Here is a 12,856-nt window from a genome sequence, read left to right on the forward strand (position 1 = left end):
TTCCCAACTGTCAATTAAATTATAGTCTCTCTCTCTCTCTCTCTCTCTCTCTCTCTCTCTCTCTCTCTCTCTCTCTCACACACACACACACACACACACACACACACACACACACGAGAAACATCGTCACGTTTACAAATGAGAGGCCAGGCTATGTAATGTAGACCCTCAGTATTGAAAAGTGATAGAAACATTATCTCCCCGCGCCGGTAGCCCTCCCTCCCTCCCGCCTTCCTCCCCTCCTACCTTTTCTATCTCTCGCATGCTTTCACAGTGTCCTCCACTCGCTCACATACAGCTGGGAAGAGGTATAGGTAAAACGGAAAGGTTTGCGTGACAAGCGAAGTGGCTATCTTCATTTGACATTTCTGAACGTTATAACCGGACCAGGACGTGAGTGAATGAAGTGCTGCGGCCAGTTTTGATCCGCAACGATGTCCGACTTTATTTTAGCTTTTTTGACCATATCGGGATTATTTCAAATTGCTAAAATGCTGACAACTGCGGGGGCAGATCAAGGTAAAACAAGTTCATGTTGTGCTATTACTGTCGAAAAGCCATCTATTAGTATCTTATCATCACCATCATCATCATCACATCACAATCATAGATTTCCAAAATCATTTTATGACCTTGTCCTTGGCTTTTTGTCATTTAGGCCTATGTGTTGTGTTCTTTAGCTTGTAACAAATCTCTGAATTACAAATCCCTGAATTACGTGTGTGATGTGCACTGTCACTAATAATGCGAATTCTGATGGAAGTTTTTGTATGCTATTATTATAGATAACATGCATGATGCAGAAGATGAATAGAAGTCTGCTCTATTCATCCAGTGATTTAACCCCAAAAAAACATGATTCTTTGATATTGTATAACTGAGCATTAGGTAGGCTACCACTTTCCTTTTGTTGTTTTAACTTTATAACCCACCCACATGAACCATTTTGTCGCAAAGCCTTAACAATACGGGCTTGTTCAAATATATGGGAATTAATTCATCATTGATTGCTAATGTTTAGGGCTATATGCAGTTGAACATGAATCAATGAAAAAAAAAATCACGCAAAGAAACTCCATACAAAGGTACCAAATACTCAAAAACGGTAGTAGGCTGTATACCTGCGCAACATCAGTATATCCACTAAGATACTGGCTGCTGGTTAATGAAACCCATCTGGTCAGCTCGTGCATTACATGATCACCTGTTTAGCCTGCCTGACCAATATAAACCTCTGAAATATGGGCTAGGCTACTGCTGGAGGAAGACCTTACGTCCAATAAACACTAGATCGACCATAAATGACCGACATCATTACAGTTTATCCACAATCGACTTTTCTATAGAGGTAATCCAATATTGACAACTCCATTGCTGCCTTAGCAAATACGAATTGTGTCTTAATGATAGAGAATATGGAGTAAACATACTCAGACAGAAATAGATCTGTTCCTTCCATACATGTTTTCAGTGGCTGGCAGAGGTGACACCACAGGTAAAAAAAAATGGTATGGCAAAATGAATTAGTGTTTTTTCTGGGGCATGGAGTTTTTCCTGGTCTCATGACCTGGTCAGGTAAAACTCTGTGTACTATTCGTAGGCTATGACAAAATATTATTGCTATAGATCACTTCCCTTGTCATCTGTGCTATGATTATAGGGTTGGGTTTTTTCTTGTCGGGTCATGTGAATTGGAGACACTCCTGGCCTAAGGTGGATCAAACCCTTTCAAACTACCACAAGCCTTCTTATTTTTCAATCGGAATCTGATATCAAAAGAGTCAGAGACAACAATTACATTGGACAACAAAGGCCAGTGACACTAAATCTCACAACAAAATGTGGAAAAAGTCAAGGGGTGTGAATACTTTCTGAAGGCACTATATTCTGTAGTTTACTATAGCAGGGCTGTGTTATAAAACATTTTTCAATGTCTTTAAATATTAATTTCAATCTATACACGCACGATGTTAATCAGTAGACTTTGAAAAATAAATATTTGAAATAAAAAATATTGTCATTTTAAGTCAAAAACTTTTATTTGTTCATCTGATTACAAAGCTTTTCTGCAATTATTAATTATGTAAGCTTTATGTAAGGCATGTAACACTATACAGTCATGGCCAAAAGTTTTGAGAATGACACAAATATGAATTTCCACAAAGTTTGCTGCATCACTGTCTTTAGATATTTTTGTCAGATGTTACTATGGAATGCTGAAGTATAATTACAAGCATTTCATAAGTGTCAACGGCTTTTATTGACAATTACATGAAGTTGATGCAAAGAGTCAATATTTTCAGTGTTGATCCTTCTTTTTCAAGACGTCTGCAATCTACCCTCGCATGCTGTCAATTAACTTCTGGGCCACATCCTGACTGATGGCAGCCCATTCTTGCATAATCAATGCTTGGAGTTTGTCAGAATTTGTGGGTTTTTGTTTGTCTACCCGCCTCTTGAGGATTGACCACGAGTTCTCAATGGGATTAAGGTCTGGGGAGTTTCCTGGCCATGGACCCAAAATATCGATGTTTTGTTCCCCGAGCCACTTAGTTATCACTTTTGCCTTATGGCAAGGTGCTCCATCATGCTGGAAAAGGCATTGTTCGAATCATTGGCATGATGTCAGCTGGTGCTTTTGTGGCAGGGCTGAAATGCAGTGCAAATGTTTTTGGGGGATTCAGTTCATTTGCATGGCAAAAAGGGACTTTGCAATTAATTGCAATTCATCTGATAACTCTTCATAACATTCTGGAGTATATGCAAATTGCCATCATACAAACTGAGGCAGCAGACTTTGTGAAAATGTATATTTGTGTCATTCTCAAATCTTTTGGCCAAGACTGTACACTGTAGACTTTGTAACAAGGCAGAGAGGGTTACATTGAACACAATTATTTATGTGTAAGTCATAAAACAAATATGCTTGGTCTCAATCTGGCCCACCAGAGACTGGTTGCCTGGTGCTCACTGTAGGAACTGATTGTCTTTAGAATTCATATATTCAATCATTAAATCAGCTACTTTCAACATTTTCATTGAAAATAATACCCCCCATTTCTTTTGCACTCGATTCTAACCAAACCTGCATTACCAGTTCATAACAGTAGGTGTCACTATGCACTAGCTAGTTGAAAAGACCGATGTCATGATGGCTGCTTGTCTCTGTATTTGTGAAAGTTATGGTGGTGCTAGAAACCATCAATTCTATATTTCTGCATTTGCCATCCATCTGTTAAGGTGGGCAAATGTGTTCATATTGTCTGTGTAGACTGCGCTGTGGCAGAATTTGTAGGTTTTGTACTTTGAACACAAACATTTGTGTGTATTTACCAGTAGTGGAAATAAAATAATATGCCAATGAACAATACTGGTTAGCTGCTGGCTGCATGATTGCATAAAACTAGCTAGCTAATGTTAGCTACCTAGCTATTTAGCTAGCCTACTCTAAAAACGTTAGTAGTTTTGTTAGCTAGCTATAGATTGGATCATTCTAGATAGTTTTAGAGGACAACTCAATTGCTTTTTTAAACTGCTTTTATTAACACATACCTTGTTTTTCATGAAAATGTGTGTTCACTCTATCATGCGGCAGGAAACTAGGCAGACAGGAGAGGAGAGTTTCCACTTGATAACACATTCACAAAGTCAGATTCCACAGATCAGAGAGGAGCGTGAGCAAAGAAAGAAACCAAGTCAAATCAAATCAAATTGTATTGGTCGCATCCACATATTTAGCAGATGTTATTGCGGGTGTAGAGAAATGCTTGTGTTCCTAGCTCCAGTAGTGCATTAATATCTAATAATGCACAACAATACACACAGATCTAAAAGTGGAATTAAGAAATATATAAATAATAGGACGAACAATGTCGGAGTCTGGAGAATAAATATATACGTATACAGTACCAGTCAAAAGATTGGACACACCTACTCATTCAAGGGTTTTTCTTTAATTTTACTATTTTCTACATTGTAGAATAATTGTGAAGACATCAAAACTATGAAATAACATATGGAATCATGTAGTAACCATAAAAGTGTTAAACAAATCAAAATTGATTTTAGATTCTTCAAAGTAGCCACCCTTTGCCTTGATGACAGCTTTAAACACTCTTGGCATTCTCTCAACCAGCTTCATGAGGAATGCTTTCCCAACAGTCTTGAAGGAGTTCCCACATATGCTGAGCACTTGTTGGTAGCTTTTCCTTCGCTCTGTAGTCCAACTCATCCTCAACCATCTCAATTGGGTTGAGGTCGGGTGATTGTGGAGGCCAGGTCATCTGATGCAGCACTCCATCACTCTCCTTCTTGGTCAAATAGCCCTTACACAGCCTGGAGGTGTGTTTTGGGTCATTGTCCTGTTAAAAAACAAATGATAGTCACACTAAGCGCAAACCAGATGGGATGGCGTATTGCTGCAGAATGCTGTGATAGCCATGCTGGTTAAGTGTGCCTTGAATTCTAAATAAATCACTGACAGTGTCACCAGCAAAGCACCCCCACACCATCATACCTCCGGAGATCATCCGTTCACCTACTCTGTCTCACAAAGACACGGCGGTTGGAACCAAAAATCTCAAATTTGGACTCATCAGACCAAAGAACAGATTTCCACCGGTCTAATGTCCATTGGTCGTGTTTCTTGGCCCAAGCAAGTCTCTTCTTATTATTGGTGTCCTTTAGCAGCAATTCGACTATGAAGGCCTGATTCCCACAGTCTCCTCTGAACAGTTGATGTTGACATGTGTCTGTTACTTGAACTCTGTGAAGCATTTCTTTGGGCTGCAATCTGAGGTGCAGTTAACTCTAATGAATTTATCTTCTGCAGCAGATGTAACTCTGGGTCTTCCTTTCCTGTGGCGGTCCTCATGAGAGCCAGTTTCATCATAGTGCTTGATGGTTTTTGCCACTGCATTTGAAGAAACTTTAAAAGTTCTTGACATTTTCCATATTGACTGACCTTCATGTCTTAAAGTAATGCTGGACTGTCATTTCCCTTTGCTTATTTGAGCTGTTCTTGCCATAATATGGACTTGGTCTTTTACCAAATAGGGCTGTCTTCTGTATACCACCCCTACCTTGTCATAGCACAACTGATTAGCTCAAACCCATTAAGAAGGAAAGACATTTCACAAATGTACTTTTAACAAGACACACCTGTTAATTGAAATGCATTCCAGGTGACTACCTCATGAAGCTGCTTGAGAGTGCCAAGAGTGTGCAAAGCTGTCATCAAGGCAACGGTTGGCTACTTTGAAGAATCACAAATAAATGAAATATATTTTGATTTGTTTTACACTTTTGTGGTTACTACATGATGCCATATGTGTTATTTCATAGTTTTCATGTCGTCACTACTTTTCTACAATGTACAAAATAGTAATAATAAAGAAAAACCCTGGAATGAGTAGGTGTGTCCACACTTTGACTAGTACTGTATGTGATGGGATGTACAGACAATATAGACATCATGGACAGTATGTGGATAGATTATTTTGTATATCTGTAGAATACATAGCATAGAATAATGTATATATACAGCAATAGTTGAATAAGATGGCATTGACTAGAATACAGTATATACTGTACATATGAAATTAATAAAACAGTGCAGAGTGCAGAGAGTCAGTGCTATCAGGATGCTTGGGATGTCCCAACACTGACTTTACCCCATTGAAGTTTACATTTAAAATGGTTAAGGTAAGGGTTAAGGTTAGGGTTAGGGTTTAGAGTAGAGATGTCCCAAGGAACGCGGATAGCATTAACCGAATGCCGAGTCAAACAACGAGGTGCTGCTGCAACCAAGCTAGTTGTTGAGAGACGTGGTTGATAAGGCTCTGTGGGCTGTAGCTAGGAAACCACCGTGACTGATAAGTGAATCCACCTGTCGCAGGGAGCGTGGGGGTTACCGTGTGAATTCCCAGTAACAGGGTTGTATTCACTAGTCAAATCAGAGGCAAACAGGCTAAAGTTGGGGGAGGTACTATGTCAACTTGTCCAATAAGAAACGCCTGCTTTCTTTTCCATTGCAATTTTTTTTCCCATGACATAAACGAATGAATATGTCTGGTAAACGTGTTTGGTACTGCTGCTTTGAAAGTGGTTTGGCAGCGCAACACCAGATTGAAAAGAACTGGGGCAAATGCTGTCTTGCCACAAGTTTTCTGGCAGCCCTGGTGGCTGTGGTACATTACCTAATTCACTGTACAGTTACGGTGCATTTTGAGCCTCCACATTTTCAAGTGTGTAATATCAAGTACCTCATGCCACACATTGGCAGCACTATCTATGCATCTCCTTCATGGTTAAGTGGAAGGAAGCTTTTTGTGCTTATCATCCCGACAGACTAGTTGGCCCAATCCAATGTAGCTGAACCAATGGAATGTCACAGCTCAGAATCTTGAAAATGGCACCCTATTCCCTACATAGTGCACTACTTTTGACCAGGGCCCATGTATGGAATAGGGTGCCATTTGGGACGAAAGCACAGTAATAACTTTTCTTCCAAGGACTCAGATATGAATTGAGGCACTGTATCCTCCAGAGAAATAGCAGTGGAGACTTTAGCCTATTAAATATTACTGTACCTCCTCTCTCCCCGATGAGGGTTGAAGCAAAGCCTGGCTATAGGCCTATGTGTGTCTAAACTAGGAGGAATTCAAGGATCTCTCCTCTACAAAGGTTAAATGGTTAAATTAAAATGCTTTTTCTGATATGCTGAGAGGTGACACTTTAAAACGAATCACAGAATGAATGTTTGTCTTGGAGGTCAGTTCCTGAATATTTGAATGTAAGGTGGTATAGGACAATTGAACATTTGGCAAAGTGTGTAAAGTAACTAATATAACTATATATAGTATATATCCTTTAGTAATATACTTTTACTTCTAAAAAACAAGTTGTGACATACATTTACATTATACCATTACTGCTACATGTTTAACCCTCAATCTACTAACATATTTTACATACATCGATTACCAACTGGGGTCATTTTGACCCCAATAACAAACTTTTGGAAAAAGCAACAATCATCACAAAGTATCAATTTATTTCTTATCAAAACATCGTTACACATGTAATTAATGTTATCTGAAATAAAAAATGACCAAAACATACTGTTATTTTAGCAAAATTACATTTAATTAGCATATTCTTTTGAAAATGTGCAGCTGTTTTCCAATGTACAATACACAATAGTACTAAAAAAAACATGTTTACCATCATTTGATTAAATTATCATTTCGTTTTCAGAATTTTGAAGTAAATATTTATTTTGTTGTATTTATGTGGTATCAACGACTGCCATTTAAAGTGGCAGTTGACCAACATTTAAAATAAACATAATTTTACTGACAAAAAGTGATTGAATTCACTTAAAAAAAAGTGGTCCTGGGAGACATTGACCAAAAATATGGCTTCGTTTTTTAAATGTAACTTACCCCACAGTCAGCATTAGCATTGCTGTTATTGAAACAATGGTGGTACAGCCTATGACAGGATGTTTCAAAAAGCATACCCAAATCCTCAAATTCACTTCAAACCGAATGGTATAGCTTATCATAGTAAGTTACACATATAGAATATTGGAGGATATTATAGGAATTCTGGTATTTATAGAACATTTTCAGTATAATCTTTTTCTTCTCTGATAATACACACCAACACAGCATTAATGCTGCTTTTCAACTGTAACACCAGTGTGACACTAGTGTATACACCATTATGTTATACTAGGGAAAATGTTGTTTCCATAGCTAGGGCTGACAGTGAGGACTTGTGAAGAGCAGAATCAACAACCTCTGCATAATCAAAACAGTTGCTTTGTGAGAAAGTGTTAAAGGTTACAGTTAGCCATTGTTATGTAAAAAAAGTACCAGTGGCCTGGCTTGGTCCCAGGTAAGAGCAAGTCTGCCGGAGCCATGGCCCACACTCCTAGAAAAAAAGGTTCTATGCTTGCTTCATATGTGGCACCCCTTACGGTTCTATATAAAACAGAAATTGGTTCCATATAGAACCCATATAGAACCCTATATGGAACCCAAAGGTTCTATATGGAACCAATTTTGGTTGAGTGAAGAAGAACCCTGGAGTTCTGATCAAAGCACCCTACAAAAAGGTTATATATAGAACCTTTAGGGGTGCCATATATGAAGAAAGCAATAGAACCCTTTTCTTAGTTTTTTTTTTAAGAGTGCAGTGAGACACGGGTGCTGGCCAGCATAAATGGAAACAGAAACGTTTTTGCCTTTTGGGTAAAACACTGGCGTAAAACCTGTGTGAAAATGCACCCCCTATGTGTATATTCAGGGGTAGCTGATTTCCGTATTACAGTTTTACCAAATATGCATGCCACTGACATAGCTTTATGAGCTGTATCGACTGCATCAGCAGATGTCACAAAGTGCTATACAGAAACGCAGCCAAAAACCCCAAACAGTAAGCAATGCACATTTAGAGGCACGGTGGCTAGGAAAAACTCCTTAGAAAGGCAGAAACCTCGGAAGAAACCTAGAGAGGAACTAGGCTCTGAGGGGTGGCCAGTCCTCTTCTGGTTGTGCCGGGTGGAGATAGTACATGGCCATTAAGGCCAGCTTGTTCTTCAAGATGTTCAAACGTTCATAGATGCTTCACTCAGTCTGGAGATCTGGTCGTACTTAGTTATACAGTTATATTCATAGGTGACTACATTAAGGTTCTCCATCTCTAAAGGTGATCTGTCTATCTGGTCAAAATCATTGATACAGGTCCCCCTCCATCCTCTAATGACATTATCCGTCTTTTGGATGGGACGTTTTAACGGATGTCCTGACTCTCTGTGGTCACAAAATAATCCCATGGCTCTCATGGAAAGAGTAGGCTTGTTAACGGCAGGTAGCCTAGTGGTTAGAGCGTTGGACTAGTACCCGAAAGGTTGCAAGATCGAATCCCTGAGCTGACAAGGTAAAAATCTGTTGTTCTGCCCCACTATTCCTAGGCTGTCATTAAAAATAAGAATTTGTTCTTAACTGACTTGCCTAGTTAAATAAAGATTAAAAAAATACAATTAAAAAAAACCCGGTGTCCTGGCTAAATTCACAATCTGGCCCTCACACCATCATGGCCACCTAATCATCCCCAGCTTCCAATTGGCTCATTCAAATAAAGGTCCTATTTATAAAATTACTATAGGCAGAATTGGGTGTTTTGGGCTAGGGTCTAAATTACCCTAAAGGACTTGAATTAAAAAGAAAAAAAAATTGATACGGAAACACTAAGCAATGATTTAGATTTGTTTAGAACAAGTTCATTGACAAAATCATGAACATGTGGAACAATTGAATGAACCACCTTTGGGCTATGATCAAAAATATGCCTCTGGGGTCAAAACGACCCTAGACGGTAGCTTGAGGGTTAAATACTTGTTTGATGCAATTGTAGGACAGTACAATACTGTTATTGTGTGACCTTATGACCTTATGATGCTATGACTTTGTGGTGCTATGACCTTATGGTGCTATGACCTTATGGTGTGATGATCTTGTGGTGCGATGACCTTGTGGTGCTATTACCTTATCGTGCTATGACCTTATGGTGCTATGTTTATGACTTTATGACCTTATGACCTTATGATGCTATGACTTTGTGGTGCTATGACCTTATGGTGCTATGACCTTATGGTGCGATGACCTTGTGGTGCTATTACCTTATGGTGCTATGACCTTATGACCTATTCTCAAACAGTACTTCAGACTTTACACTGTCTAGACTCCTCTAGCAGTTGTCGACGTCAATCTGACTTTGGTTAATATTTAGCAAAAAAAGAGAGAAGTAATCACAGTTATAGAAGGGGAAAAGAAGGTAAACATTGATGATGTCGTGTTTCAGCCCATTTCTAATTATTCTCCAAGTGGGTCGCTTTGTTCCCCCGTCAGACTGTAATAAATCATCACTGCATCACAATAACATTCTCGTGCTTAATAGCGACATCCTGTGTGTGTGTGTGTGTGTGTGTGTGTGTGTGTGTGTGTGTGTGTGTGTGTGTGTGTGTGCTTGCATGTGGGTGTGTGTTGTTCTGGATTTCATGTATGTTTGTGGGCCATCTACACTGAAGAAACACAAAATATAATTCCTTGGAATTGTACCTCTTTATATGAAAAGTCATTCCTGACAGACCACTTAAAAGTCTGTACTCTGCTTCTGCATGGGCACACATCCTCCTGAGTGCCCGGGGTGAAATAGAAGGAAAAAGAAGAGAGGGAGAGAGAGAGAGAGAGGGATATAGACAGAGAGAAAGAGCAGTAAGCTTGGGTTGCATCAGGTTGCAATGAATTAAGCCCACTTCTGTCTCAAAGAGGCTGTTAGCCTTTTGTAACACTATAATGCACATTTGCTCTGCAATGCACCATCCCTGAATCCACAGTTAGAAAAGGGGATATAGAGCATATTTCACTTGTCCTTTGTTTGAAAATGGATAACAACCATTACACTAGAAGTTGATACTGTATCCTCCTTGTCCTTGAAATGGTAATTAGCCTACTTAAATGTGTTGAGATAATGGACTCTGAAATCTAGATATTCACAACAACACCCAGATCAGTATTCCATTTATGTCATCAATCACCAGGATTCTTCTTAATTTGCTGCTAAGTGGTCTTTATCATTAGTGCCTCTCTGTCTCTCTTTCGCTGCATTAATAAAATACAATTCATTTTCCACGACTTGACCTTATGGCACCAGCTTCAAGGTGCCACCCAAATAAGCAGGGAGAACTTACTGCTCAAATGATGTCCATGCATATTATGTCAAATGGTTGAAACTGGATTTTAATATTGATCAGATCAAAAGCAAAGAGAAAGGTTGTGCTTTAATGCCTTTGTGATTTTCCAGATTTCTAGTTCAATTTCAGGTTTTATTGAGACATTTAAATGTGTTTCGAACATATTCATAGACATCTTTTGCTTAAGAGCACTTCGCTTTTACAGCCTTATTCCCAAGTTTGTATATCCACGATTTTATCAAAAACCATATGTTTCTTCTATTGATGCTATTTTCGTCTGTAATCTGTAATCTGCTTTGATCAGTCCTGTATATTGGTACATTTGTACTGTAAAGTCAGTTCAAATCAAATTGTATTGGTCGCATGCGCCGAATACAACAGGTGTAGACTTTACAGTGAAATGCTTACTTACGAGCCCATTCCCATCAATGCAGAGTTAAAAAGAAAGACAAATATTTGCTAAATAAAAAAGGAAAGAGTAACACAATAAAAATAATAATGAGGCTATATACGTACAAGGAGTACCAGTACCGAGTTAATGTGCAGGGGTACGAGGAAGTTGAGGTGTATGCACATGTGGGTAGGGGAGAGCATATTTCACTTGTCCTTTGTTTGAAAATGGATAACAACCATCTCACTAGATAGGGGGTAAAAGTGGGTAGGGGTAAAAGTGACTAGGCCATCAGGATAGATAATAAACAGTGTGTGTGTGTGTGTGTGTGTGTGTGTGTGCGCGTGCGTGCGTGCGTGCGTGCGTGTGTTTGTGTGTGCGTGTGTGTGTGACATCAATATGTGTGTGTGTGTTTTGTGTGAGCGTATGTAGTGTGTGTGTGCTGGAGTGTCAGTGTAGTATGTATGAGTGTATGGGTAGAGTCTAGTGAGTGTGCATCGAGCCAGTGCAAGGGAGTCAGTGCAAAACAATTAAGATAAATAAATAATGAAGGGTGTCTGTGCATATAAATTGTCTCGGGGTGCCATTTGATTAACTGTTTATCAGTCTTACGGCTTGGGGGTAGAAGCCGTTCAGGTGCCTTTTGGTCCCAGACTTGGCACTCCAGTACTGCTTACCGTGCGGTAGCAGATAGACAATCTATGACTGGAGTCTTTTTAGGGCCTTCCTCTGAAAGCGTCTGGTATAGAGGTCCTGGATGGCAGTGATGTACTGGGCCATACACACTACCCTCTGTAGCGCCTTGTGGTCGGTTGCCGAGCAGCTGCCATACCAAGTGGTGATGCAGCCAATCAAGATGCTCTCAATGGTGCAGCTGTAGAACGTTTCGAGGATCTGAGGGCCCATGCCAAATATTTTCAGCCTTCTGAGGGGGAAGAGGCATTGTCGTGCCCTCTTCACGACTGTGTTGGTGTGTATGGACCATGATAGGTCCTTAGTGATGTGGACACTGAGGAACTTGAAGCTCTCGACACGCTCCACTACAAAATGGCAAAATGGTTGAGTGGCTAATCTGTTTGATTGTTTAAACATAAACTCAACATCAATATCCTTTTGTTTGTACCAGCCATCTAATGTATCTACTCTGTTTTATGTCAATAATTTAGTACTTCGATACAATGGTATTTCTTCATGTTTTTCTAATGACTGAGTTGACCTTTCACAGTTAACTGGTCAAGCAATACATCCAATTGATATTATCAAAAACAAACAGTACTGCGCATGTTTTATTAAGTGGAGAACCACATTTGCTGCATGGAGGCTGTGTGGCTGTTTGTTTGTGACTAAAACACAGTTAGTGCACAGTTGGGAGCTGCACGACAAATAGACACAGGCCTCATGAAGCATGACAGTCACAAAAGTCAATGATTTAGTTCAAAGACTTTGCACTGTCTGTGGTAATCCAACTGTATTACAATCTCATTTCACAACTCAATACTCCGTGGAGATTAGATTTGTATCTTCGCCTAGCTGCGTAGTGTCACCGCTAGTGACATAATATGTCAGATTGGTTGACATTTAACTTCAGTGGTTGAATGTTGCTATTTCCGCATATTCTAATGAGACCATGTGTGCAGCTATATGGTTTCATTGCATTTTCCAAACCATACGTTTGTATGTGTTCTATTTTGTCGTGAGGTGGT

At 39.4% G+C, this 12,856-nt stretch overlaps 1 protein-coding gene across 5 annotated transcripts in view; it reads left to right on the forward strand.

Moving 5' to 3' along the window:
* The first annotated feature begins 315 nt into the window (after positions 1–315).
* The window catches only part of LOC115195967 (low-density lipoprotein receptor-related protein 1B-like), a 196,818-nt gene continuing 184,277 nt past the window's right edge, over positions 316–12,856 (forward strand). For all 5 annotated transcript variants that reach the window (XM_029756356.1, XM_029756360.1, XM_029756358.1 and 2 more), the window contains exon 1: positions 316–519. In XM_029756356.1, the coding sequence (XP_029612216.1) occupies positions 435–519 (85 nt within the window). In that variant the 5' untranslated portion in view covers positions 316–434. The remainder of the gene's footprint in view (positions 520–12,856) is intronic.

Source organism: Salmo trutta, chromosome 6, assembly GCF_901001165.1.
Source record: "Salmo trutta chromosome 6, fSalTru1.1, whole genome shotgun sequence".
Lineage (NCBI taxonomy): Eukaryota > Metazoa > Chordata > Actinopteri > Salmoniformes > Salmonidae > Salmo > Salmo trutta.